Below are 25898 nucleotides of genomic sequence, written 5' to 3' on the forward strand. Positions count from 1 at the left end.
CAACTCGGGAATTCGGGAACGACGAACTGCATGCCCGAATCCTGCTTGCTTGTCAAAACGCCTGCTGACACACCATTACGATGAGCAGAGAAACCCGTCCCCGGCCTGGACATCATCCCTTGCCCTAGTCTAGTCTCAATATTGGTACTCAATTCGGGACAGAGTTGTGTAATTACAATTCTTTCTATTCAGGTATTCCGATAATATGAATGACCGACGGCGAGCCAAGTTTGACAAGCCCATCGCTCATTCGGAGAAAGGTTTGCTACGGTCTCGTCTCTGGCCTCGATGCTGAGGTATGTGCTGCACCCTACCCCAGGACTCCTTGAGCAGAAACAAAAGCTTGATGCGACCCATACATGTAATCACAGTGAATAACCAATCAATAAACAATATCTCTAAGACGCCACTAACTCGCTCCAAGTCACGCCACCATGCCATGTCCCGTAAGTCCGTGAGCCCGTAAGCCATAATCTACACAGGCAGTCCCACCAAGTCGGTATAGTCCAATATATACGATAGACAACTCCTACCTGGCTCCCGACTAGCTCCCTACGCGTCAACAGAATCCAGCCTAACCCTCCAAACCCGCGTACGAGCTCAATTGGTTAAGCAAAGCTGTCCACTTGGGACTCTTGAGGCTCTGGAGAGCACCGAAAAGACTCTCCTTGGTGGGCAACGCATTCGGTGGTATGCTACGGGGATCGTTGGGATCTCGTGCTTTCTCGCTTAGCCTCCTCAAGGTCGACACACCCCAGGTGATGATGTGTAGCACATCCGTGTCTTCACGGGGTTGAGCCGCCCTGGCCCCGCGCGTAGTCGGCGGAGGTATTGGCTCGGCTTGATTACAGAGGGTTCGCACGAGTCTAAACAGATTCTGCGCAAACCCCTCAGCTGACGATAACCAAGCACGGGTGATCCCGCTTTCGTAACCAGGAGCCAAAGAAGCAATAATATCTGCTGCGAGTAGCCCTTGCATGATGACGGGTTTCCGGGCTTCGATGAATGAGGGGAGATTGGCAGGCCGGCTTTCCTTGTTCTGGTCTGGAATGGTACAGATCGCCAGCGCAAATGTCCGCGTAAGCAGTTCGCATGATGGAGAGGGAGGATGCATCTGCGGCGAAGATGATCTTGTAATGACTCCGGTTCGGCTCGTCACGCGCCAGGAGCTTCGCTAGCGAGTCCACGACATGAGGCAGGTAGGGGTGTACCGCCGGCTCAAAAGGCGCAAAAACGATATTGCCACCAGTCATGGAGGGGGGTGGACTGGGTGCAAAAGCTAGCAAGAGATTTAGAAGACAAAACGCTTGCTCCTTGCCTGGTAACTCCAAGGCACCTGCAATATTGGACAGTAAGACGATGACATCTTTCATAAAATCCAAAGTATTCTTTGGCGACCTTAGCAAGTTGTCCAATGTACCCAAAGAACGGATAGTACTGCAAAGAAACTTGACCACAATCTCGTCTGCCAGGATCGGCTGGTTTGGTTCGTGAAATGAGAGGTTGCGGAGTATTGTGGTGATGGCTATTAGTCGGTCGGCAGCGTGCTCCAGTTCACTTTCCGCATCCCCGAGCATGGATACCTTCTTCACGCTATACTGTTCCATCCGACACAACCGCATAATGTCTTCGTACGACGGGAGATCAATTTCGTCGGATATCGGTTTTGAAGCCTCAGCAAGATCGTCCGCTTGCTCTTCGGCGCAGTCAATCAGGGACTCGATCAGATCATCACAGCCACGAAGGTCTAGCATTAGATTGGGGTGGCGCCAGGATTCATGTGTGACGGTACCAAGAGTGTCCAGAGCCAAGCGCACCTCCCCGCGGATGCCACATTGAAGACTTTTGATAAGGGCATGTACGTCGATCTGACCAAGTTCCAGAGGCGGGGGCACGTCTGGTCTCCATTGCTCCAACTCAGCGCCGACTTGTGCGATGATGCCAAGTTCGAAGCCTCCAAAAGCATTGTTCGTTCGTTCCATTTTATTTGGCATATACTCATCGGACTGAGAAGCCAATGGGGCTGGGAATGACAGAGTCGGACCGCTGGCAACCTGTGCATGATCGTGTTGGGCGTGAGGTGTGGGCATAGATACGCTTCCCGCCTTTCCGGTAGAGGATGGCGACGGCATTGGGAAATCTCCTGCGACTGGTGCTGTATCGACACTTCTGGACATGCTATTGCGCAAATGCCCTGGCGCAGTAACGGGAGGCTGCTGTGACATCTGACCTGGCTGGGGGGTAGGGAAGCCATTCACGTTGACTTGTTGCATCGAGGGCGTCTTCACTGGCGTTTGGTGGGACGGTTGCATCTGTGGCGGCTGCCCGGGCGGCTGAACTGGTTGGTGTGGTTGACCTGGTGGCATTTGCCCTTGCGTACCCATCCTCTGAGGCGTACCTGGACCTGATGTTGTAGGCATACCAGCCGGGTTCGTCATTTGCTGATTACGTCCTTTCTGCTTGCTCCATGCTTCCTCAAACTTAAGCAAGTTCTTTTCGTATATCGCCTTGATCTGAGAAGGCGCGGAAGGAAACTGCGCCGGGAATCCCACAGCCGCAGCAACCTGACCCCATGCATTGCGTGCCATGACTGTTCTATATGACCCGAACTTGCCCATAACTAGGAAGAGCTGAAGTAGGTTGACCGGGCGGCCATCGATCTGCGGGTTTGTCTCAAGGGGAAGCCTTTGCATGTTCATAAAGCTGACTAGATTCTTCATGAAGCTATCCGGATTCTGCCTGACCATCTGGGACTGTTGCGACTGCATGGACCCAGGAGGCATTTGCCCGTTGGCCATGGGCATGGGCATTGGCGGCTTGTTATTACTGTTGCTATTGTTGGGCATCATACCGCGACCTTGGCCCATATTTTGCGCCTGCATCTGAGCAGCCATGTGCATGTTGCCCTGCTGAAGTTGTTGCTGAAGACGCATTTGATACATCATCTTCTGCTGCTGTGCCGGGTCCATGGCTCCACGTCCGGCGTGCTGGGCCGCCATCTGCTGCTGCATTTGTTGCATTTGCTGCATCTGGGCCATCTGGCTAGGGTGCATTTGAGGCATTGGCTGGCCCATCTGCCCCATCTGCCCCATCTGCGGCATCTGAGGCATCTGCCCCATATGTCCCATTTGACCCATGTGCCCGACTTGGCCCATCTGTTGAGGCATCATCTGCTGGCCCATAGGATTCTGACCCGAAGCTGGCCTAGCTGGCGATGGAGATGGCGTGTAGCTTTGGCTGAAGCCTGGTGGGAAGTTCTGATTTTGCATATAGGGATTGGGTTGGGGGGTTCCGCCGTGTTCTGACGGAACAGGGGATGCTTGCGGGCCAAACTGTCCCGAGGCGGGCGAAAATGGATGCGGTGATGCGGTATTGACGCGTTGAGGTACGCTTCCGGGCCGTATTTGGTTGCCGGCCATGACCGGAGACGGCGACGCAGTTCCCGACCCATTAGGCTGAAGGTGAGGATACTGTTGAGGTTGTCCGACGCCATGCTGCTGTTGCTGCATCGCGTTAGGCTGAAACCCCGGATAAGGTGATTGTTGGGGCGTGTCGGCGCGTGATGTCGGTAACATGCCGGGGTTCTGTCGAGGCGACGCGCCCATGCTGTCTTCTCTCGGCCGGGGTCGCTTGGATGGCACGACGGAGTTGGTTTGATAGACGGGATTCTGGAAGGAGGGTGACGCATTGCGCATCGGGCCGGTCTGCATCGCCGAGGCCATCTGCTGGGGGTTCGCGAATTGACCAGCAGCGGCCGGATTGAACTGGGCAGGATTGGCCATGAAGGCCGACGGATCCATCATGTTCGCGCCTCCCCCGAGGTTATTCGGATCGTTCATGTGCGGGAAACCGTTGTTGCCATTGTGGTTCGGTACGGCTGCTGCCTCATTCATCCAAGAGGTCATGACTGATGGAGTTACCAATGGGAACCCATCAGACTGCGAATGGAAGCGACGTCAGTAATTACAAAAAACAACTAGAGTTAGATAGCGACACGACCACTCCGATGGAAACCCAACAAAAAATGGATGAGCAGTGACACGTCGCGATGCAAGAGTCGCGTCTGTCGCGGGTCTATGGGTGACTACTGACCGATGCAAGAGATTGAATTGAAGGAGGTAGCAGGTTTGGGGCTGGGGTGTTTGGTGTCGGCCAACGGCACTTAGGGAAAAGGTGGAAGAAAAGAGAGAGGGAACGTGCTGCTTTGCTTTGCTGGGCGTGGGCTGGTGCTGGTGTGTCGGCCGCGTGCGCTGCGTCTGCTGCTGTTGCTGCTACGTCCGCCGCGGGAAGATTTTCTCTGAGCGCCGCCTCCGAAGCAGACCTCAATGGCAGGGAGAGAGCGACAACGATTGATGGAAGAAGACACCGACTACGGCAGCACACCGCGTATGCCGACTCCGAAAAAAAACTGGGCAATCAACGGGTGGTGGCACGAGACAAGCCTCTCGATTCGATATATCTCCAAAGTATATCAGCCGGGCCAGGGTAACAGGAGATGGGAATTGAGCGAGGACAACGAAAAGGGTCTCACTCACCTAAACGTTAGGCGCGCTCCAGCATTGGTTTGCTTTGGGGGAAGGTGATTTGGCAGTTTCTCTCTCGGAAATCAGAGCACTGTCTGACGGCAAGCCACGCTAGGCCAATAGGGGAATGGTCTTTTCTAAGTGGAAACACCAAGCGAGATTTGAAGTTGGGTTGGTCGCAACTGAAATGATAGCACTCCAAGTAGCTCAGGCGCTACATTTGGTGCAATATCGGGGGAAAGAGACTTCTGCCGTAACCGAAAAGTTGACAACGAGCTCGAAAGGAAAAAAAAGAGGAAATGTCCAGTTTAGTGGTGTGGTTGGCTCGGACCACGCTGATGTCCGGCTTTAAGCCCGCCTTTGTCCACTTTTTACCTTTCAATGCGATGCGTTGACGAGGCCCAGCAAAAGAGCTGGTGGTCAACAACGGCACATTCAGTTCATCAATGGCAGATTGACGATAGCTTCCATCGCTCCAAAAGGGGAAGAAGGCTCCCATTTCACCAACAAAGAGAAGCTCCATGCACACAATTGTGATGCGCACAACAGGTGGTTTCCATGTCGGCTGAAAATGCCAGCATGCACTTGCAGGCTAGGACCAACCTGATTTCCCACTATTAGTGGGCAGATTCCGTTACCTAGGGTCAATGGTGCGAGATTGATTCAGATCCCCAAATAAGCCATCAATCCGCACGTGTCGAGGCAATCAGTCCATGGGTGGGTTGGTCAACAGTACGAAGATTCAAGCCTTGGGCGATCCGGGAATGCCCATAACGAGTAGGGGACTGCGATGCATGTGAGATGCATACATCCTGTTGCTGGCGACGCAGTGTCGAAATCCGATCGAGCGGCACCTACATATATAGCCACAAGGCACCCGGACTGCAGTGTGTGAAAGTCGATTTCCTTCCTTACCGAAGTTGGTGTCGAAGCCTCTTGCGCAATTGGTAGCACAGCTTGGCTCAGCGCACCTGGGTCTTCATGGCGTCTCTGTAAACTGTCGCGGCATGGCAGCATGCCCACCCACGTCCCTCGTCATTGCTGTACTCGAATCTACCCTTCTGTGTTCGATAGTAGAGCCCGACATTGGCAGCCTCCTGCAAGACCATCGAGAAAACCGACACAATCTCCTGGTAGAAGGCTTAAGCCATTCCATGGGAAGCTCGCAGATGATTTGACCTCCGAAGCCACAAGGACGCTGCAGGGCTGGGCAGATGCTGATAATGACTGCAAGCTGTGCATCCCTGAAGGCGGTTGATCTGGTTGTGTACGTCGCCGCCAAAGGTGACCAATAAAGAAGCTGGACGGAGGTGATCTGATCCATGGAGCTAGTGCCCAAGTAGTTGGTTCCAACAAGAATAATGTCGTCTTATCACCCTTGCCGGCTCCCACGTCTGACTCGACCTCCGGCGGAGTGTTTCTGACGAAAGTGAAGGCTGGACCGCAGCCGGTTCACTATGGTCATGAACAACAGAAGTTACTGGCAAGGTCAACTCATCATGCATTGGCATATGCCGTGTTGGCTGGGTTGAAGCGTGTTGCGTGCGAAACTCGGTCTCCTAGCATGGAATTTGCGGGGCGCCTGGTCGAACCCAATCCGTCCGTCCACATTCCCATTTTGGTGTCATTCTTTCGAAACAAATGCCGTCTGTGTCTGCACGCAAACTTCGAGTCCCAGGCAACGAGCCGTATGCCTGAGCCATTCTCTCCGGAGAAGGACGAAGATCCGTGACCTTAAGGACATTTTTTGCTGTGATTTGCCCTATTCCTCTCCTCTCCTTTTCGCTGATTGATGTTGCTGGTTTCCCATATCAAATGACAGCCTCGGAAACTGGGATCGAACCCGTAAAGTACTGTAGCCCGCGCTAAACTCCGTTGGAAGCTTCAGTTGAAGAACAGCGAAAGCAAGCGCACCACAGAACGCAAAAACATTTGACGGACAGAAATCATGAAAGAAATGAGTGGGAGGGGAAGGGAGGAGAGAAGAGGACAGGAACAGCCAGGGAAAAAATGAAGAGAAGAAAAGACGGTCACAAGGAAAAGGGAACGGGGTTGCCAGTTTAGGTACGAAAGCTTTAACATCCCATCCAGTCCATTCACTCACTGACTGACAGGTACCTCCTAATGGCTGGCTCAAGGTACTTTGTATGTATCTATCCAATCCAGCCATAGGACGGCCCGTCAACTGCGAAATTGACGCTAGCAGCAGCATTCAGACAGGGATCCATTTCGAGGCCATTTCACCTGCAGCAGCAGCAGAGTTGAAAGACAAGAGAAAGACCAGGTCAACACACGAGATAAAAACTGTTTGGCCCGATTCAATGCCATTCATTTTGTTTGTTTGTCTGCCTGTCCAGTTGAGTCTCATTTCCCTCCAGTCGTCATGCGTTGGATCCTGTGGGAAAAAGAGAAAGCGGATAAGCTTCTAATTGCAGACACCAGACCCTATCCTGTTTCGTGTACCAACGAGGCCGGCAGTGCGTTATTGGAAGTAGCCGTTAGCGAACAGACGATGCATATTATGTGTTGGATCTCTGGGACACGCAGATCTATCGTCTTGCCCCGTCCAGCCTTTACCTACTCAATACAAGTGAAGGGCTCGCTCACTTCTGCGCAGCGAACCGTCAATCTCTCTCGCTTCCTCGACGTCCTTCACATTCCACCCACTCTTGGGCTGGAGCATGGAACGGCAGGAATTCTCTTGTGATTTGACTCATTACTGACAAAAGTTGTCGGGTGGACGACTGATAGGCTCCAGAGGGGAGAGGAGGTGGGATCCGTCCCTCACTGTCACGTTCCCATCCCTGTTCATGTATCCCCTCGTGTCTCCATTTTGCCTTTGGTGTTTCCCGATGCTAATGTAAGGACAAACCACTGCCTAGATACGATGAATTACCGCACGCCCATCATGCATCTTTTCTTCTGCATCATTGTCTATGAGCTGATGCCTCGCTCATAATTTTTAGCCCATGAGAACAATGAATCTGTGAATCTCACCATTACGATCCGCTAACTGTTGCCGTTCGTTTAACCCTCCAACCCACCCCCTACAAGTCGAAGAGGAAGGAGGGGAGAGGACTCATGAGGAGTGAGTTGGTTACGTTGGCGGGCGAGCTGGGTCCACCTTATAGGCCACTGGAAGTCAGGGTCTAATACCCATAGTGGACCGGTTGTACCGATCACGATATTCGTGGTTTTACAACACATCCATAAGTATCAATTGCAGCCAAACTGTACATTGATAGAAGGAACAACTTTGCACATTTCCCCCCAATGTGTAGTGGACTTTCTGGAACACATGCAATACGAGTCCTTTTCCCCTTAGTCGGGACCGTCGCAAGCCATCGCTTTCCTCTCCACGGGTTCCTGATGATCATAACGCTTAGGCCTGAGCCACTCAACGCTGTTTTACCCCGTCGCCCCTCTCCACCATAAGCACACATGCTCTGGACCTGCTGCTGCTGCTGCTGCTGCTTCTGCCTGCTGTACATACACGTAATTGCTGCTTGCTGCTTGAGACATTACCTTGTTCAAGCGTTTTGCCCGTCGTTAGGCGGGCATTTTCCTGGTGTCATGCTATAATAGCCAGAGTCCGGAGACCATGATAGAATAGAAACCACGCAGCGGCTAGTTCGACTAGTAAGAAGACATCGGTTTCGGCGATGCTGTCTCGCCCAGATTAACTTAGGCGTTTAATGCAAGATCCCATCGTGATGACGGCTGAAAAGCAAGGAGGAATTTTACCACTGGTAACAAACTACTACCTATCCAACCTATACCCAGAGGCCACGCCTTCGAAGAAATGGACTCATCGCAGTGGGCTGCGGATGAAGCGGGATATGTTCAATATTGCCGCCTATGGTCAGAAAAAGACTCCCGAGCTGCTCATGAACCAAGTGCATATTATCTCGTCCCATGCATAGTTTAGTGCCTTAGTCCCTGATATTCGGTCCCTAAAGCAATTGGGACGTAACGACATCCTTCCCCAGGTTCCTTCACTTGGTTTTATCTCGTAACGCCAAGTTCGAGGGATGCACCAGACGTATTCACGCAGTATGCTGTATATATGCAAGTAAGCCATGCCAGTAACGCACACATCTAGTAGAGAACAGGAAGAGAACAGAAGACAATATTTTTTACACAATTAATTCTATGGGATCGAATTGTATGCTTTCGATGGAACAGAAACAGCCGAAGTTTTGGGCATGATTTGACTTCAGCCGCTTCAACTGATCTCATAAGTGGATAATTGAGACTGTTTGAACGGGTGAGCTACACGAAAGAATACCATGTACAGTAGCCTAGCTATTTGCATCAACTGCTCTCAACAAGACCTTGTTTCTATTCCGCCTAACAGCAGCAGTCTCTCCAGTTACGATTGCGCGATCCATTAGCGAACAGTCATTATACTGTGTACTGACTGCAGAACCTATCTCGCATACGTGCAAGTCCCACCACCTGTAAATATATAGTCCTGTAGGTTGACCCAGCCCGGAGAAATGTCCGTCCTTATGATGTATAAGTAGGTATAATAAATGAGGAACTTATCGTATTCATCGAGACTGCCAGGTTAGACCTCGATTCCGAAAGGGGACCACATCGGTTTTGGCATTACTACTAGCCGAGAGCTGAGGCAGAACGACTGGCTGTAATATCCTCGGCGTGCTTGATCGCTCATGCTTCCCCTTCTATTTAAGTTATTGATTATTACCTATGGTGTTCGAGATATGACAGACAGCTCGATCCCGAGCTGCAAACGCTGCAAACTTGCCGATGTAGGTTCAATTGAAATTATTGCCTGTTTAGGACTGGCTTACCTAACCTTTTATCCCACTGTGCGCCAATCATGGGCACTTCCATGCAGGCTCGGCATGGGATATTCGTACGGGTATCAGCAGTCCACCATTTTTCCTAACCTAACACAAGTCACCCCTAAGAAACAATTGTGACATCGGACCAGTAGAACCATTTGTTCACACCATGCCGCCTAAGCGAAAAGCGCCGCCAGTCGCCGAGGACGAAGGAATCGCGGAATCCTCGAACCTGCGCAGGTCGACGCGTCGGAAATCATCCGCCCCCGTCGACGCGACGAGGGCGTCGACAACGACTTCGACAGCAAAGAGCAAGATCTCCGCCGCGGAGAAAAAGCATGCCAAGAGCGGTAGTCGCAGCAGCGTAAAGGCCAATGACGACTCAAAGGAGAAGGCTGCCAGAAGTGTACTGGTCTCACATCACATCTCATCTATCACATATTTACATCTACTTATACCTATTTTTACAGGATACACAGGCCAAATATAAGCTAAAGTCAGCAAAAGCGGCCAAGGTCACACCAAAGGAGTCGGCATCAGAGACGAACTCTGGTGCCGAGTTGAGCGATCCCTCACGTGAAAAGTCATACTGGCTCTTGAAAGCTGAACCGGAGACACGTCTGGAGAATGGCGTAGACGTTAGGTTCTCTATAGACGATCTGGCTTCGCGAACTGAACCAGAGCCATGGGATGGTAGATTTTTCTCTTCTTCACATTTGTTGTTTTGAAGTAAGGTGTGGTGTCCGTTATATATTGACAAAATTGTAGGTATTCGTAATTACGCCGCGCGAAATAATTTGCGGGCGATGAAGAAGGGCGACCTCGCCTTCTTCTACCACTCCAATTGCAAGGAGCCCGGGATTGTAGGCACGATGGAGATTGTGCGCGAACATTCCCTGACCGTAAGGGCTATCTGATTTCTCCCTTCCACTGTCTTGTTCTGTCGATTTTCGTCAAGCGTTCTATCTTGAATACAGCATGCTGACACTATCCCAGTATCGGCCCACGATCCCGAAGCGCCATACTACGACGCTTCATCAAAACCATCTGAACCCAAGTGGAGTGTGGTGCACGTTGAATTCCGCAGCAAGTTTGCCCAGCAGATAGGCCTGAAGGAGCTGCGGGAGATGGGCAAGCCTGGTCAGCCCTTGGAGAACATGCAGCTGCTCAAGCAGAGTCGTCTGAGTGTCAGCCGCGTAGACCCTACCGAATTCGAATATCTGATGGGCGTCGCAGCGGCAAGAGGTGGCATGTCCAAGGAGGTATGATGGTCTTTCCGGAAATGTGTTGTATGGGTAGTGGACTGTGCGGTGAAGATAATTGTTTACGGCTTCGGCAAAGTTTGGACAGTGTATTCTAAAACTGTGCGAAGACCAGAGTCAAGGCTTTCGGAAGCTAACACAGGTTCCATCCAGGCCAGCGTCTTACGGGCCAATTGGATCTTGTCGCTGGTCGATGTCAAAGACGACTTGAGGCGGGACAGCGCCTCCCGTAACGCCTGAGGATAGGCGGCAGAGTCAATAGAAACACCAAGAACAGGCTGTCGAATAAAGCAATTGCACGCCGCTGGGCTGTGAGGATAGAGCTCCGACATGGTATCCAGGACGTGCTGGGCGATTTTGGGTTGAGAAGAGACTGCTGGAAATTCGCCAAAAACATCGAAAAATTGCTCCCCTGCTGCCGCGTTGAAGAAAGGTTGTTTCTTTGCGACGTCGAAGATTGCCATAGGTATCGCTCCGTCCAGGGCCGGGTTCTTCTCCTCCAGTTTCTCGGCCGTGCTATTATCGAAGACCTTCTTTGCCTGGCCATCGGGATTGGGTACTGTCAGGTGACCGTTCTCGTCGGCATCATCTTCGCTATCTTCGTCGAAGTGAATTTGGTCGTCGTCATTTTCGGCTTGCTCCGCAATTGCTCTGCTCACGCCGCCCTTTTTGTTCTTTCGCGCTTCCATCTTCTCGAGCCACTGCATCTCGCAACGAGCATACTCAATCCATACCATGGAGTCTTTTGTGCAGAACCTCGCTCCACGCATGAAGAAGTTCCTCGCAGCGCTCATATCGTTGTTATCAGCCGCCCTCTTTCCGGCAAGCACCCACAGCTCGCTCTTCGCCGGGTGCATCCGCAGGGCCCTGGTTATAACTCTGCGCCACCTCTTGGTGGCTCTGATGTCCTTTGCAAACATCAAGTATTCCTTCCAGAGCTCGAGGCTGCCGGGATGCCGCGCTATAGCGCGCTCTAGGATGCCGAAGATGCGGCCTTCGCCGGCGTGGGAGGTGCTTTGCCTGATCCGAAGGCGAGCGCAGCGCTTCGCGCGCAACTTCTCAAGAGACCGCTCCCATGCCACGTAAGCCAGGTAATCAGCAGGCTTGCAGCCTGGCGACAGAACCCTGTGCTCGAAATCCTCCCGTTTTCGTACAAGGTTACGAATCTCGGCCTGGGAGAAGATATTCTTCGCTTCGAAGTCGCGGAGCTGGGGGACGGACTGTTCGAGGTAGTAGCGGGCTTTGTCGGCAACGGCAGCCATCTTGAAGGCTTGAAGGGCTGCGCTTGCACCCTGTTTTGAGAAGTCTGGAGGTTTGTTGTCTGATTCACATGCTTGGAGGATGTTGGCCGCGAAAAAGCTCGATTGGCAGGAAATGAAGAATTGAACTTTTTAGTGGAGCCCCTGCCTCAAGCACGGGCGCTGTGGCTTAACCGCCACCGATAAGCCCGACCTGGGGACTGATGAAAGATACAAGCTGGAAAGTACCGCGATACTTGATGAGGCTCGGCGTGGGGATTTGCTGCTGTCAATGTGGAAATGACGCTACCTAACGTATGGGGGACATTAAGAAACATTGACCAGAAACGGGGTATATTCGGTCAGCTTATGACTACCCCAGCTTTTAACATTGTTCGCATCTACATAAGTGTCAGCAGCAACGACTTTCACTTACAAAAAGAACCTTCGGGAAAGTTGCCGACTCTTGCGATGCAAGCAACGGTCCATGCAGGTAGGACGATGAAAAGGGCAGGGAATTATCCAGCCCCTCTTTAATGTGAACTATCAGCTGTTACCGTCACTGGACAGGACAAACACATACACGTCCCCACGGCTAGATGCAGAAAGCAGGACTGGCCTGTCGCTTGCCCACGCGACACGAAACCGAAGTTTCCGGAGCTAGCTGGATCACCGATCAACATAAAAAAGTAAATGTCTGCTCCCTGCCCAAGACCCAAGACCCAAGCCAAAATCCGAGCGCAATTGCCAAATCAACTGCTCGTGGGTTGGGTACACGGCTCGGCAACAAGCAAAATCAAAGTTGGCACTTCATATCCTCGCCCCCGCCTCTTCCTTCTCCCTCATCTTTCCCCCATCTTCTCTCGTTTCCGTCTTCCTCTGGTCTGCCAAATAGTAAACGATTCGCTCACTTTTACCATCATCTGATGTGCGCCCATCGATTTTCTTGAGTTGCGAGAGGGGGCGGGTCCATTCATTGATCACGATGGTGTCTTCCACCTACAAGGACAAGCCGAGCGGGGTGCTCTTCGCCTTTAGCGCAAAGTGGGTTTCCTACGCGCATACTATCATCGCATACAGTCAGTGAGGTTTTTGTTATTGGAATTGTATGTTCCGTCTCGGGGTCTAGTCATACTAAGAACGCACCAGCTGCTTTCATCAGCGCACTTGTCGTCGGCATATCGCTGCATTACCATAAGATTGTCGAGAACGAGTTCTACGGCTACCCGCAAGAATGGTTTCCTTCCGTTTCGGCCACGATCGGCGACCGATACCCCGAGCGATCCTTCTTTCAGCTCTTCATAGCTATAACCTCCGGTACGTAGACTGTTGCGCACGTGGTGGAACTGGGCAAGCAGACTAGGGTCCTCGACACTTGGTCAAATAACTGGTTCTATTCAGACCATGAGCTGATGTGGTTGCGCAGGGCCTCGGTTCGCTCTCGTCGGACTTTGGTATCTGTTGACAGCGAGGCCCGGCAAGGTGCTTCCTAAGTTTGTGGCCGGTGTGGGCTTGTTCCGAACCCTCACTTGTGGGGGTTGGACCTACGTTACCTCGACAGATGATCATGATTGGCACGATATCTTCATGATATCCTACCTTGTCGCAACCCTACCCTGGACCCTCGGTTGTATCGCGTTAAGTCCAGCGAATCCCAAGGCGATCAAATATCGGAAGCATATCGCTGGCGCTTTTTTCGGCACTCTTATACCCTTGGTATACTTCTTCATTCAACACAAGGTCCATCGCGTTGCCGGAGGTACGTTCGAGCATGTGCCATGACCTAGCTAGGTTGCTAACATGGTATAGCTTACACTACGTATGCCTTCTTCGAGTGGTCTTTGATTCTTTTAGACGTTGCCTTTGACGCTGTAACCGTCCTTGACTTTTCTACTTTTGAGATTGTTGTCAGAGACGTCGGCGGACTCAGCCAGGGGTACGTGCAATGGCTCCCTCAGTAACTGCTTCTAGTGTTTTGCAATCGCACACTCGCTTGGGCTGGTCATCCCGCCAATTTGAAGTTTGTTAAGATGGTCTGTTGCAATGTCCACTTGTCCATCTCCGAAAACCAACTTGAACCGGTACTCTTCGTTAATAAACGGGACGAGAGACTTATAAAATCTATGTTGGTGCTTCAGCGGTTTCGCCCCCTTTAGCATCCGGTCTTTGCTGTTATTTTGGGCCTCGAAAACTGTTTCTTCGCGGATATGGACATAAGTTGGAAGATGTTAATGTTGGTTGATTTCGTTCGAGCAACTGGCATACCCAGCCTGGCAAAACCCGCTGCATGCTTGGCTTGGAGCAGTATTGGGGCCTTGGCTCACGGAGAAATGATGAACCAGCTCGAGCGAGTGTGGCGATGCTTCGTCGAGGTCCTTGCTTTGCAAGTGTATGCTAATATACTGGCTAGAGTGAATAAGTCTAGTATGTCTAGCGCCGCGCTCGAAAAGCAAAAGGCGAAGGCCACTGGCGGGATCTTCGACATCAAGTTTACATGGAGAGAGACCATTGACACAATCGCCGAAGTGTATCATGGCTATGTTTTCTGGTCCATTCTCACAGGCCTGGGACTCGTGATCTGGTACTTCCCGCTATGGTTCATGGGCATATCAGGCTATGAGGCTTTGGTTATGTCGACAATCTCGCCTCTACTCTTAGGCATCAAGCCTTTGAGATCATTTGTTACCAGCCACCTGAGAATATGCCACTTCCTTTCCCTTACTGGCTTGCTAGCCTATCTGGTTGAAGACCCGATTTATCGGCTCTTTATTGTCGGCTTTGGTGTATCGATGTCATGTCTCTCTTGGTCGGCTCAGCTATATTCGGAAAATGTCCACGAAACCCGTCTCGAGTCCAAAGTACTCGCTTGGCTGGTTGGCTTGGTTCTTTCTTCAACTACGAAATTTGCCTGGTGGACGAACAATCCAATCTGGCCCATAATGCACGCGGAGAACGGCGGCCAGAACGAGATTGGGCTTCTCTTGGCAGTCTTAGCTGCGTGGCGGTTCACTCGAAGAGCACCATTGAATACCGGGGCCGCAAAGGATGAGAACCTGGGGGGCTCGGCCTTCCTGTCAGCCTTGGGTATTGCCGGCCTCTTCTTTGGCCTACACTCACTCCTGTCCGACTCGAGCACCATGGTATCCTGGGTCTGGGACGGCTATCCAGTGCAAGGTCCTTTGGCCGTGCCCCATGGTTGGTTTACGATCGCAGCCATGAGTGTGGGGCTTTTGACAGGCCTTGCGCATCCGAGCCTGGTAAAAACATGGTCTGTCTACGGCATCGGATGTGTTGGAGCAGCCGTCCTCACGTCGTATGCTAACTGGTTTGGATACTACGGTGGGCTTGTACTTGCATTCTACCTGATGGCTATTGCAGCGCCTTTTCTCAAGAACGCCGCCAAGAAGAGCCCCGCGATAACCTTTGGCCTTGGGTTCTTTCTCTACAATGTCATGGTCTTGTTCCATGTCTGGGTGGTCGCTTACGCCTTCGTCCCGGGTGGCCCTTATGTCCGAGAACATACCGATTGGGTCATGATTACTGTGATGTTACTGATTGGTATTGGCGTCTTCAACCTGACGTTTACCCGTTCCCGTGAGCCTCGGCCACCGCAGAGCTCCACTTCATCACAACACCAGAAATATCACGCATCGGCATTGGCCTTGATCAACATGCTCTTTCTCGCAATGGCGTACCTTCGCTTCCCTACGAATGATTATGTGCCTTATCATGCCGATTCACAAATCATTACCGCTGGCATCTGGACCATCCACTTCTCTCTTGACAATGATATGTGGTCTTCCGAGAAACGCATCCGCAATTTGCTGAAGGAGCTTGAGGTCGATGTTGTTGGACTACTAGAGTCAGATCTTCAGCGAATCATCATGGGTAACCGTGATACAACACAGTTCCTCGCACACGACCTCGGCATGTATGTGGACTACGGCCCGGGCCCTAACAAACATACATGGGGCGCTGCCCTGCTTAGCAAGTTCCCTATTGTCAACTCGACACATCATCTATTGCCTTCTCCTGTTGGCGAGCTCGCCCCTGTCATACATGCAACGCTCAAATGCTACGGCGAGCTGGTGGACGTGTTCGTTTTCCATTCGGGCCAGGAAGAAGACGTTGAGGATCGTCGACTCCAGTCAGAGTATGCCTCCAAGTTGATGGGCAGTTCTCCGCGGCCTAGTATCCTCTTATCCTATCTTGTCACCCAGCCACAACAGGGTAACTATAACACCTACGTGTCGGATCTTTCGGGGATGCACGACGTCGAACCAGGTGATTGGGATCGCTGGTGCGAGTACATCTTGTACAAAAAGTTACAGCGTGTGGCGTATGCTCGTGTAAGTCGCTCAACCATCACGGATACGGAATTGCAAGTCGCCAAATTTGTTGTTCCCCGAAGAGCAGAGGAAAAGGCTCTTGTATCTGTTTTAGAGAAAGATGAGCAGGCGAGGAATTGGAAGGTCCAAGAAGATGAAGTGCCCGTAGGATGGAGATTCCCAGCTTTGTTCCGTGGGAAAGGCGTGAGGGGTCACCGTTACCACGTCTTTGGCGAGCCTTATTACTATCTGCCAAGAAATTAGGCCGATACTGATTGAGGATCGAGCATGTACAGCATGATGTGTATGTCTGAGAGTGGCTGATACCCCTTCATGCAACATGGTGGGCCATGGGGCGCCGAGAGCTGATTGAAGTATCCAAGACGGCCGAGAGCTGAGAACGACTGTATGCATTACGTTTGATGAGTATTATCTTCACTTCTTCGTAAATAGCTTTCAATATACCACTTTTGCTTGAATTATGTTCCGTTGAGGGACTGGCCAACCGTGACTTGCACAATAGCTAAACTCTTCCTCTCCAGACCATCACTGCAATTTATCGCCTCCCCGAGCATTACCAATGACCTCAATTCACACGCTGTCTCATGCTTCTGCACTGAATCGCGCCACGAAACGCCTTCGTGTTCTCTGTGGTCCCCAAGATGCGTGCGAAGGGCGGGGAGCGCGTGCCCGTCCGAGAGCAGCATCTCCCGGGCTATCTTTTAGTACCAAGTCTACCCGAACGTGAGGAAGAACACCTGGTCGTTGGTGAATCCTGCCAGGCCCGGCAGCCGTGCCGGGGCCCCCCACGTCCTCGAGCTTGCGCCATGTCTCGTAGGCACGTTCCAGGTCGCCCGAGTCCGCGACGTTCTCGGCGACCGCTCACGGGGTCGTTGATGTGGACGGTCGTCGCGGTGCCACTTGTACTCGGGCCGCATACGTAGAATGCATACCTTACGTGATACGAATATACGGGATATGCATCTAGGTGTAGTCAGGGGCCTTCGTCGCTCCCAGGACCAACCCATCTTACCATTTGCACACGAGAAAGGATGCATGAAGGGACCGAATGAGCAACGGGATAAGGCTTTGGCGTGACCCTTGCAACCTGATAACACCATCTTGCAAACTCCCGGGACCAGGGTGAGCTTTATCCGCCTCCAATCGACGGGCAGCATCTTTGGAGTTTGCTTAATCTGCATACATACACCCCGCAGTGGCTGCTTTGTCCGTATGTCCAGCAAAGGCTGAGTAAAGCCATAATACTACATGATTCCCACTCGTGGCATGTTGCCCTCGGGCGAGTCACCAGAAAATTCAGTTCACATCTCGTCGTCTTTCCCGAAACATTGCTTGGGATGTTCACGAAGGCTCTTAACACGGAAACTTCGTTGACTGACTCTGAACAATACTGCCATTTCGAGGGAGTCACAAACATAAGACGACAATGGCGATCACAGGTGGGCTCGGATTAGCGACCTTCGGCATTGCCGCTGCGATCGCCTACTTCGTACTCACAAGCATCCAGGCGTATCGTCGACTCCGCCATATCCCAGGCCCCTTTTGGGTGCGATGGAGCAACCTCTGGCGCAGCCGACAGATGTTCCGCGGCGAATACGTTGAGGTCATGGACAGGTTGCATAAACAGCATGGCCCCATCGTTTGCCTCGCCCCGGATTTTGTCTCCATCAGCGACCCCGACGAGATCATGCGGACCAAGAAGAAAATGGAACCGAGGGCCCGCCTACAACGGCATGCGCTTGAGGCCAGGCCAAGATTCCCTTTTCGTCATGCAGGACTCCAAAAGGCATGACCGGCTTCGCGCGAAATTCACGCCAGCGTTCATCGGCAAGGACGTCCTTGAGGGCGCCGAGGCTATCGTCGATGATCATTTGACCACGCTCCTGGAGCTAATCGAACAGAAGTACATCACTACCCCTGATAGCTATAGCCCCATGGATCTGACAAAAGTTATCACCTATCTCACAACCGAAAATACTTCTTGCATGGTTCTCGGACAAGACTTCGAGTGCGTAAAGAGGGATGATGGTTTCCATGGGTACAATCATTCGATAGAGTCCTGTCTTCATGTACTGTCTTCATTGATTGTGCTACCGGCATTCCAGAAGTTCATGGATACTCCCTGGCTAAGATCCATCGACCTGATGCGGCCTGCCCTGCGGCCAATCTTGGATATAGCCGAAAGTTCTGCGGCCAAGCGATTTGGCGAGAAGAGGATCGAGAAGAAGGACATGTTGGGTTCGTTCGTCGCGCACGGGCTGCCCCCAGAGCGCACTGGAGTACGAGACGGTCTACGTCCTGGGCGCTGGCTCGGACACGAGCTCGACAGCCGTGAAAGCGACAATACTTTACATCATTTCCTCGCCCACCGTGTACCGCAAGCTTCAACAGGAGATCGACGAGTCTCTTGCGTCGGGGAGAGTCACAACCTCGCCCATCAGCTCATCCCAGACGAGAGAACTCCCCTACCTGCAGGCCGTGATCAAAGAAAGCCTCAGGAGCTTCCCACCAGCGGTCATATTGCCAGCGGCATCGGGCCAAGGCGAGGTGGTCTGCGGCAAGCTCGTACCGGCGGGCACGAACGTCGAGCCATCCCTCAAGACCGCCGCCCGGGACAAGGGCGTCTACGGCGATGACGCTGATTCATTCCGGCCCGAGAGATGGATAGAAGCTGATGGAGAGAAGCTCAGAGCGATGGAAGAGACCTCTAGGCTCATCTGGGGAGGACCCGGCCGCTGGGAATGCCTGGGCAAGAAGATAGCCCTCATCGAGCTTGACAAAGTGTTTTTCGAAGTAAGTCTCGCTTTGGTGGAATTTGACCTGTTGCTGAAGATTTTAACTAACCTTTATCTCAAACCAAGCTGTTCCGACGATTCGACATGGTTGTAGTCAACCCCACCAACCGTGGAAGACCAAAAGCTTTCGTCTCTGGGTCACGACAGATATGTATGTGAAAGTGGAGCGGAGGAACGCACGATGTGTGGCTTGAGTACACATACTGTATAACCGAGACGGCACACCCACTTGCAGCAGAACACCCTTCTCAGTACTGTATATATGTTGGTAGTCACTAAGTACGCATGCCTGTCTGCATGACCTGAATGTCAATATCCGATTGGACGTGGTTGTCTCGGTGATCCCCACTCTCTTAGTGTGTACTCAGGGGTCAGGGGTAGACTATTTCCTCAAATATCATTGGCACCGAGTATCCGGGTTTGTAACCAACTGCATATAATTACTGACTGGAATGCTCTGTTCATGAGCAACATCTACCCTCTACTTCACAAGCACAGCTTCACCCCGCACATGGCATCCTGCACTCACAACAATTGACAAGCCTCCCCTTCTGTGATTCAGCACTTCTTCAAAATGGAGCCCTGGAGGGAAACTGCGGAGAAGAAGCAGAAGTCACTTCTTTCCAAGATACCGGAGCCAAGGCACTTGTTGGATGCCTTTTGCGCAATTCCCACGACATTGGACAGCCCCAATCTCAACGTGACGACAGATGTTTTCATGTCTGAGTCAGGCCTCAGTCCTAGAGAGCTCTGTATTACCTCTAATATAAGCATCCCCACGATCCTTGCCAACTACAAATCCCAGGAGCTCTCAGCCGAAGAATTGGTCACCGCTTTCTGCCACCGAGCGGCCATTAACCACCAGATGACCGAGTCCTTAGCAGAGATCCGATTCACCGAGGCCATCGCCGAGGCCAAGGGGCAGGACGAATATCTACGCACGCACAAGAAGCTCGTTGGGCCCCTGCATGGCATCCCCGTCAGCCTCAAGGATCAGTTTCGAGTCGAGAGGCTCGAAACCGCCATGGGATATATCGGATGGCTCGGCAGTGTCGAGACCGCCGAGTCCGAAAGCCTTCTAACCCAACAAATCAGGGAACTCGGTGGGATTGTTGCCGCAAAGGCAAGGGCGGATTTAATCAATTAATACCATGCCAGGCTAACGAGTATTCTCCCATAGACTCATGTACCGCAGACTTTGATGCTTGCAGAGTTGCAGTCGAATCTGCACCGTCCAGGCTTAAATCCCCACAACCGGCTGCTTTCGCCGGGAGGGAGCTCCGGCGGCGAGGGATCCCTCCTCGCGTCGCGCGGCTCCGTCGTGGGTATAGGCACCGACATGGGCGGCTTGATCCGGATCCCCTCCGCCTTCAACCACCTGTTCGGGCTTAAGCCGAGTTCCGGTCGGTTCTCGTACCGGGGGCTGGCCAACTCCCTTGGGGGGAAGCCCGTGGTGCCCAGCGTCGCGGGGCCCATGTCCACGACCCTCGAGAACCTGATCCACCTCACCCAAGCCGTCATCGACGCCGAGGGCTGGCGCCGCGACCCGGCCCTGGTCCCGCTGCGATGGCGCACCGAGGTGCTCGACCAGGTCCGCGCCGCCGCCACGGCCCCGCGCGGGGGACTTTGCTTCGCGGGCTTCGCTCACGGAGACGACAGCATCACGCGGCTGCACCCACCCGTCGCCCGCGGCGTGGAGATGGCTGTGCGTGCGGCACGGCAGGCCGGACACCGGGTGATCGAGTGGCAGCCGCCCAGCCACGCCGAAGCGACGCTTCTCTACGCCGGCTTGGTCTTCGCCACGTCCTACGACGTCGATGACGCCCTCAAGCTGAGCGGGGAGCCCCTGATCGGAGGCGCCGAAGCCGTGTTCCGTGCGGGCGAGAAGTATCGGCCCAAAAGTATGCAGGAGTATTACGAGCTTGTCAGGGGGTTCAGGAAATACCAGGAAGACTATGCCGACTATTGTGAGTCTACCAAGTCTCTCACCGGGACGGGTAAGAAGTACATAAGATATAGCCGCTTTGATTGTATACTGATGTAGTGCTATCCAGGCCGGCCCGTGGATGGAATCATTGCCCCAGTAGCCGCGACTGCAGCCGTCCGACACGATTCATTCTACGCATTCAGTGAGTAAAGTAACCCCCCCTGCTACTCTTGACGTTCTAGATGAATCTGACAGGACAGACTATACTATTGTCTATAAAATTCTCGAATATTCTGCCCTGACCATACCCGTGACCTTTGCCGACAGGAACGTTGACGTTGCCAGCCCGTATGCTGCCCCCCGGGGCCCTATCGATGAGGCGAATTGGAATGCCTGTAAGACATGCTTAGTCCCGCGCGGAGCCAGCCATTTCTTTTTTAACTAACAGGGAGGCGTTTTGTTCCAGACGATGCGGCTATTTACCATGGCGCGCCTGTCGGTGTTCAGGTTGTGGCCCGTCGACTTGAAGAGGAAAAGGTCCTTGCCCTCGGCGAAGTGCTTTCCAACGCACTAAATGTTCTCAGTGCCAGATTGTGATGAGTCTCTCTTGTGCTTCAATGGGATCTCTGGGCATGCTTGATAAACACTACAGGTACTACATGCCAGACGCGGTCAGCCCAAGTCATCTGGATGGTGCCAATCCTGGAGAGGGTTTCAATTATAATTTGTGGAGTATTTTTCATACACCTAGAGCGGATTAGTTCGTGACGAAGACTGTGTCTTGGCCATCAAGTTTCTTCTTCTTTTGTAAGTGGACTTACTGGAATGCTTGGTTTGTGAATGTGCTGGCACGCAACTGTGTTTGAGTGGAGTTGGACTCAGGAGGACACCGAAGAGTGCCGGGCTTGCATATATCCCTGATGATCGGCTTCTTGCATGAGTGAACGGCATTTCAAGCTGTCAAACGAGGTCCTACATGGGCTCACCGACAAGACATCCTCTCGACTAGTTGGGTCGAAGGATATTGCCTGATGCATCTATGTAGGACTCGTAGGCCAGAAGAAAATCACACAGCTGTGTTGGGGGAGGGGGGAGGTCAGACAACGGGCGCATTGCATCAAATGGTCCTGCCACTACTCCGTACACAAGTGTACTTACTAGGATTCTAAGCCCCAGTCGGCATTTTGCAGCCAAGAGATGCAAGGAAACGAAATGCCTGCCACAGCCTGCAACAGTTTCTCTTTCTGGCGCCAGCCTGAAAAAGCAAAAGATGCGGGCTGGGTTGGGGGCCGGACTAGACCCTTTTCGTGTGCTAACACACATGCCGTGTTCTGGCTGGAGAGCCTGATCTTGGAAGTCAAACCATGCCACCTGATCCACGATCATCGATCAATGCTACTTTGCAGGTATACGATCGCCATGTAGAAAGGCGGCTATGCCATTGACCAACGTCGCAAGGAGAAAGCCGGTTGATGACTGCGCCCCGACTTTCGGTGGAAGCCACTGTGATGCAATGACCAAGGTCGTAATTTGGGCCTGCGATCCTGGTGGCTTGCGAGCGTTTATATCAATGCGAAGGGCACCTCGAATCTGCCTTGGCTGGATGTTACGCTCTCACACCTCGGAGCCCAGTTCGCCTTGGAGATGTCTCCATACCCGATAGATGCCTGGAAAAGGGCTCACAATCGGGATTGACAATGCATCATGGGCATCTACATATATAGAGGCCGAGCCTTGTACTGTTATCCTCGAGAAGCAGGCTAGGCTTGCCCGACCTTTTTCCATTGTCGTAGTATGCCGCGTTTCCACAGAAAAGAGAACCCAGCCAAGGAGAGGCATCGTGAGAAGGAGGGAAGGAGCAGAACATGGCGGTAAGCAGGCATGCTCTATTTAGGCCCCGAATTCAGAAAGGCTAACACCCTAGGGACACCCAGAGTCAGGATCACCAGACCCTTACGGCCATTCGGACGCAGGCACAACGACAAAGGACCAAAAGAGGAGTTTTCCCCGAAACAAACTATGAGCGATAACACTGCTCGGGAACAGCTTACATCGACCATGTCCCAACAGAAGGATGCCACCAGCGATTCCTCGGCTCAAAGCTCGTGTGCAAGAGATACTCCGACACCAGGCGAGTCCACGCAATCTTCAGCGATATCGGTTGCAGATGGCAAAGAACCACAGACTGTTGGATATGAGGAGGGACCGAGCAGACCCATAACTCCCAGACCGGCGTCTACATGGCCAAAGGCATCTAAGGAAGTCAATGATAAGCAGGATCTCGATTCTCAGCTTGCCAAAGACAAGATATACATCAAGACAGCCCTAGGCAACCACCCGTCGAAACCCAAACACGGTAGCCAGTCACCTGAACCCGAGGAAGGCTCTGTAACTCCTGTTGCCCCAGATCAAGGACTCAGAGTCTTAACCAAGGAGGAGTTTCAAAAAATATATCAGAGGGAGGCTAAGGTCATGACTCAAAGACTAGAGGCCCGTGAGATCCAAAGAATGTGCAATCCAACACCCAGCAATGACGCCAAGTTTTCCGGATACTGGGAACAGGAACTCCTGCCCAGAGTCGTCCGAATTTTGGAAGAAAAGGTCCAGGGAGCGTATCACATCAACGTTCGTATGGGCGATGGACCTGACGAGCGGGTTATCGATCTTGTGACCAAGGGAAACTGTGCCAAGCAATACGGTCATCTCCTTGAATCGGCAAAGAATGAGATACTACCAGAAGAGTTCAGCACGAAGACTCGATTCGACTTCCGAGGTGGCAAACGTATTCGTTGTGTTGACGGAAATGGCAGCTATCCATTCTTGCAGTCGGACCGTTCTACTATTCTAGAGGTCAGAAACCCACGGCACTATGGTGACCCTGTTATACCTCGTCAATCTGGACGCTAGTGATTATATGAACCCTCGCCGCTTTTGCTCAGGCTTCGCTCAGGTCAGCTCAGGTTCGGCTTGGATAGCCTTGGCATTGCTCACTCCTGCTCAGGTCCCTCCGGTTTATCTATCGCAATAATGGAGCTGCTAAAAGTGAACTGCTACAGTGTACCAGTAGCTATTAACCACTTAGGTAGATATGGATACGAATAAAGCATTGCTTTCAGACTTAGGCGGAAAATAGAGTTAGGGGTAGTTTTACGCGAAATAGAAGCTCCGAATGTGGCTCTATAAAGCTAAAAATAAATATTTATAAAAACCTTTTTTTAACGAATTTACCCTGTTTTTTTCCCTTTTAAAATTTTCTTAACTCGGTTAATAAACGGTTTTTTATATATAAATCTTTTTATTCTTATTTTATTATTAATTATTATTTTTTTATAATTTTTATTAAAGTTTAAATAATTTATTTAATATAAATAAATATAACTTTTTTAAATCGTCGTAATCGATTTAATATTAAAGCTGTTTTTAATTTTATTATTTAAAATAAATTATTAAAACGATTTATTATTAATAAATATATTATTCGTAAAAAGTTTTAACGAAAAAATAAAAAGGTTTATAAACGAGAAATAAAACTTTAAAAATTATATATTATTAATTATTAAAGAGAGTATAAGCTTTTAATTTAAATAAATATACGTTACGATTTCTCGAATTTAATTCTTATAATATATAAATAATAAAACATTTTACCGAATTTATCGGAATAATTATATTAAAAAGGTTTAATAAAATGGGAAAAATTATTACTGAAAGCGTTAAGAATAAGATACGACGATTTTATAATATATAAAAATATAATATAAAGTTAATATTCCGAAAAAAGTTAAGCTTTTAATAACGTTAATAAATTAAGTTTAATATATTTACTTAATTAATAATTATTATAATTAACTTATAATTAATATATAGACGAGGAGCTAGTAGATAAGTTAAGAATTTTAAAAGAGAAGCGCCGGTTAACTTTTTTTATAATAATAAATTACGTTCACTTATAAAAATAATTCTAAACTCGTAATTATTATAATTATATATATAAAAATAATTAAATAAATAATATTAATTTATTTAATATTTATCATTTTATATTAATACGATTTAAAAAAGTTTATTAAGTTATTTATAAAATTAAAGACTAAATTTTAATAATTCGTTATAATTTCGATATTTATTAAATATATATACTTTAAAATATTATTTATATAATTAATTAAAAAAATAAAGAGTTAAAATTAAAATAAAATTTAAACGAGAATATATTAAAGGTATATAAATTACGTTAAAAAAATATATTATAATATTTTAAAATAAATTTTTTAATTAATATAATAAATTTAAATACTTTTTAATTAAAAAGATTAAAAGAGAAAATAGTTTATTACCTTTATTCGCTTAACTTATCTTATATTAGCTCGTAAATTTTCTATCCGCTTAAACGTTTAAAGAATTTAAGACGGTAGACTAGATCCTTGCCTTAATACCTCGGCCGGGTAAAAGCTATAGGATCCTAAAATAGGCGAATAATAAGCTCGACTAGCCAGTCTTTCCCGAATAGTTTGCCGAAGGGCCGAAAAATAAACTAAAGAGTCTTAATTCTTAGGGAACCTAGGCCTTTATATAGGCTGTACGCGCTGGCTTTCCCGAAGGTATGGGCCTATATACTTCTCGACGCGAAGTATTAATTAAAATAAATAGTACGTGTCTTTTTTTTATCGATTTTATATTATTAATTAACGCGGTAAGTTTAAATAACGGCTATTTTATAAGCTAAGTTATAAAGTTTACTATATATAAAAATTTAAAAACTTTAATAAAATATTATTTAATAAATTTAATTAATATTAATAAAATTATAAGCTTTTTTTAATTTAAAACCCCGGCGTAACTTTATTAAAAATTTTCGATCGGTATTTATAAAAAAAGACCCTAATTTCTTATTAATATTACCGGTTAAATAAAGAGAAATTTTATATAATTAGTACGAGTATAGCGAAGTTATATTATAAATTAAAGTATTTTTTTACGAGATAAATATAAT

The 25898-nt window shown here is 50.0% G+C and overlaps 8 protein-coding genes across 8 annotated transcripts; 5 read left to right on the plus strand and 3 right to left on the minus strand.

Moving 5' to 3' along the window:
• Positions 1 to 574: 574 nt before the first annotated feature.
• PG994_015005 (uncharacterized protein) lies at positions 575 to 3905 on the minus strand (the record flags this gene model as incomplete). The annotated part of the gene is made up of 2 exons (XM_066866414.1): positions 575 to 1044; positions 1142 to 3905. 2 exons carry the CDS (start codon positions 3903 to 3905, stop codon positions 575 to 577), a joined length of 3234 nt encoding a protein of 1077 aa, XP_066708090.1.
• Positions 3906 to 9503: 5598 nt separating this feature from the next.
• Positions 9504 to 10602, plus strand: PG994_015006 (uncharacterized protein; the record flags this gene model as incomplete). The annotated part of the gene is made up of 4 exons (XM_066866415.1): positions 9504 to 9740; positions 9805 to 10027; positions 10103 to 10236; positions 10312 to 10602. The coding sequence occupies 4 exons, from the start codon at positions 9504 to 9506 to the stop codon at positions 10600 to 10602; spliced, it is 885 nt and encodes a 294-aa protein (XP_066708091.1).
• Positions 10603 to 10658: 56 nt separating this feature from the next.
• PG994_015007 (U3 small nucleolar RNA-associated protein 6) lies at positions 10659 to 11858 on the minus strand (the record flags this gene model as incomplete). The annotated part of the gene is made up of 1 exon (XM_066866416.1): positions 10659 to 11858. The coding sequence occupies one exon, from the start codon at positions 11856 to 11858 to the stop codon at positions 10659 to 10661; it is 1200 nt and encodes a 399-aa protein (XP_066708092.1).
• Positions 11859 to 12819: 961 nt separating this feature from the next.
• Positions 12820 to 16426, plus strand: PG994_015008 (uncharacterized protein; the record flags this gene model as incomplete). The annotated part of the gene is made up of 5 exons (XM_066866417.1): positions 12820 to 12913; positions 12984 to 13151; positions 13261 to 13593; positions 13644 to 13770; positions 14245 to 16426. The coding sequence occupies 5 exons, from the start codon at positions 12820 to 12822 to the stop codon at positions 16424 to 16426; spliced, it is 2904 nt and encodes a 967-aa protein (XP_066708093.1).
• Positions 16427 to 16896: 470 nt separating this feature from the next.
• PG994_015009 (uncharacterized protein) lies at positions 16897 to 17100 on the minus strand (the record flags this gene model as incomplete). The annotated part of the gene is made up of 1 exon (XM_066866418.1): positions 16897 to 17100. One exon carries the CDS (start codon positions 17098 to 17100, stop codon positions 16897 to 16899), a length of 204 nt encoding a protein of 67 aa, XP_066708094.1.
• Positions 17101 to 17952: 852 nt separating this feature from the next.
• On the plus strand, positions 17953 to 19072 carry PG994_015010 (Cytochrome P450 monooxygenase lolP1; the record flags this gene model as incomplete). Its single annotated transcript, XM_066866419.1, has 2 exons — positions 17953 to 18421; positions 18513 to 19072. 2 exons carry the CDS (start codon positions 17953 to 17955, stop codon positions 19070 to 19072), a joined length of 1029 nt encoding a protein of 342 aa, XP_066708095.1.
• A 480-nt stretch (positions 19073 to 19552) lies between these two features.
• On the plus strand, positions 19553 to 21502 carry PG994_015011 (amidase; the record flags this gene model as incomplete). The annotated part of the gene is made up of 4 exons (XM_066866420.1): positions 19553 to 20089; positions 20159 to 20975; positions 21033 to 21107; positions 21354 to 21502. The coding sequence occupies 4 exons, from the start codon at positions 19553 to 19555 to the stop codon at positions 21500 to 21502; spliced, it is 1578 nt and encodes a 525-aa protein (XP_066708096.1).
• A 1422-nt stretch (positions 21503 to 22924) lies between these two features.
• PG994_015012 (uncharacterized protein) lies at positions 22925 to 23812 on the plus strand (the record flags this gene model as incomplete). The annotated part of the gene is made up of 1 exon (XM_066866421.1): positions 22925 to 23812. The coding sequence occupies one exon, from the start codon at positions 22925 to 22927 to the stop codon at positions 23810 to 23812; it is 888 nt and encodes a 295-aa protein (XP_066708097.1).
• Between the last annotated feature and the right edge of the window lie 2086 nt (positions 23813 to 25898).

Source organism: Apiospora phragmitis (genome assembly GCF_038363925.1).
Source record: "Apiospora phragmitis strain CBS 135458 chromosome Unknown utg000014l:1.0-1827420.0:1.0-1829600.0, whole genome shotgun sequence".
Classification (NCBI taxonomy): domain Eukaryota; kingdom Fungi; phylum Ascomycota; class Sordariomycetes; order Amphisphaeriales; family Apiosporaceae; genus Apiospora; species Apiospora phragmitis.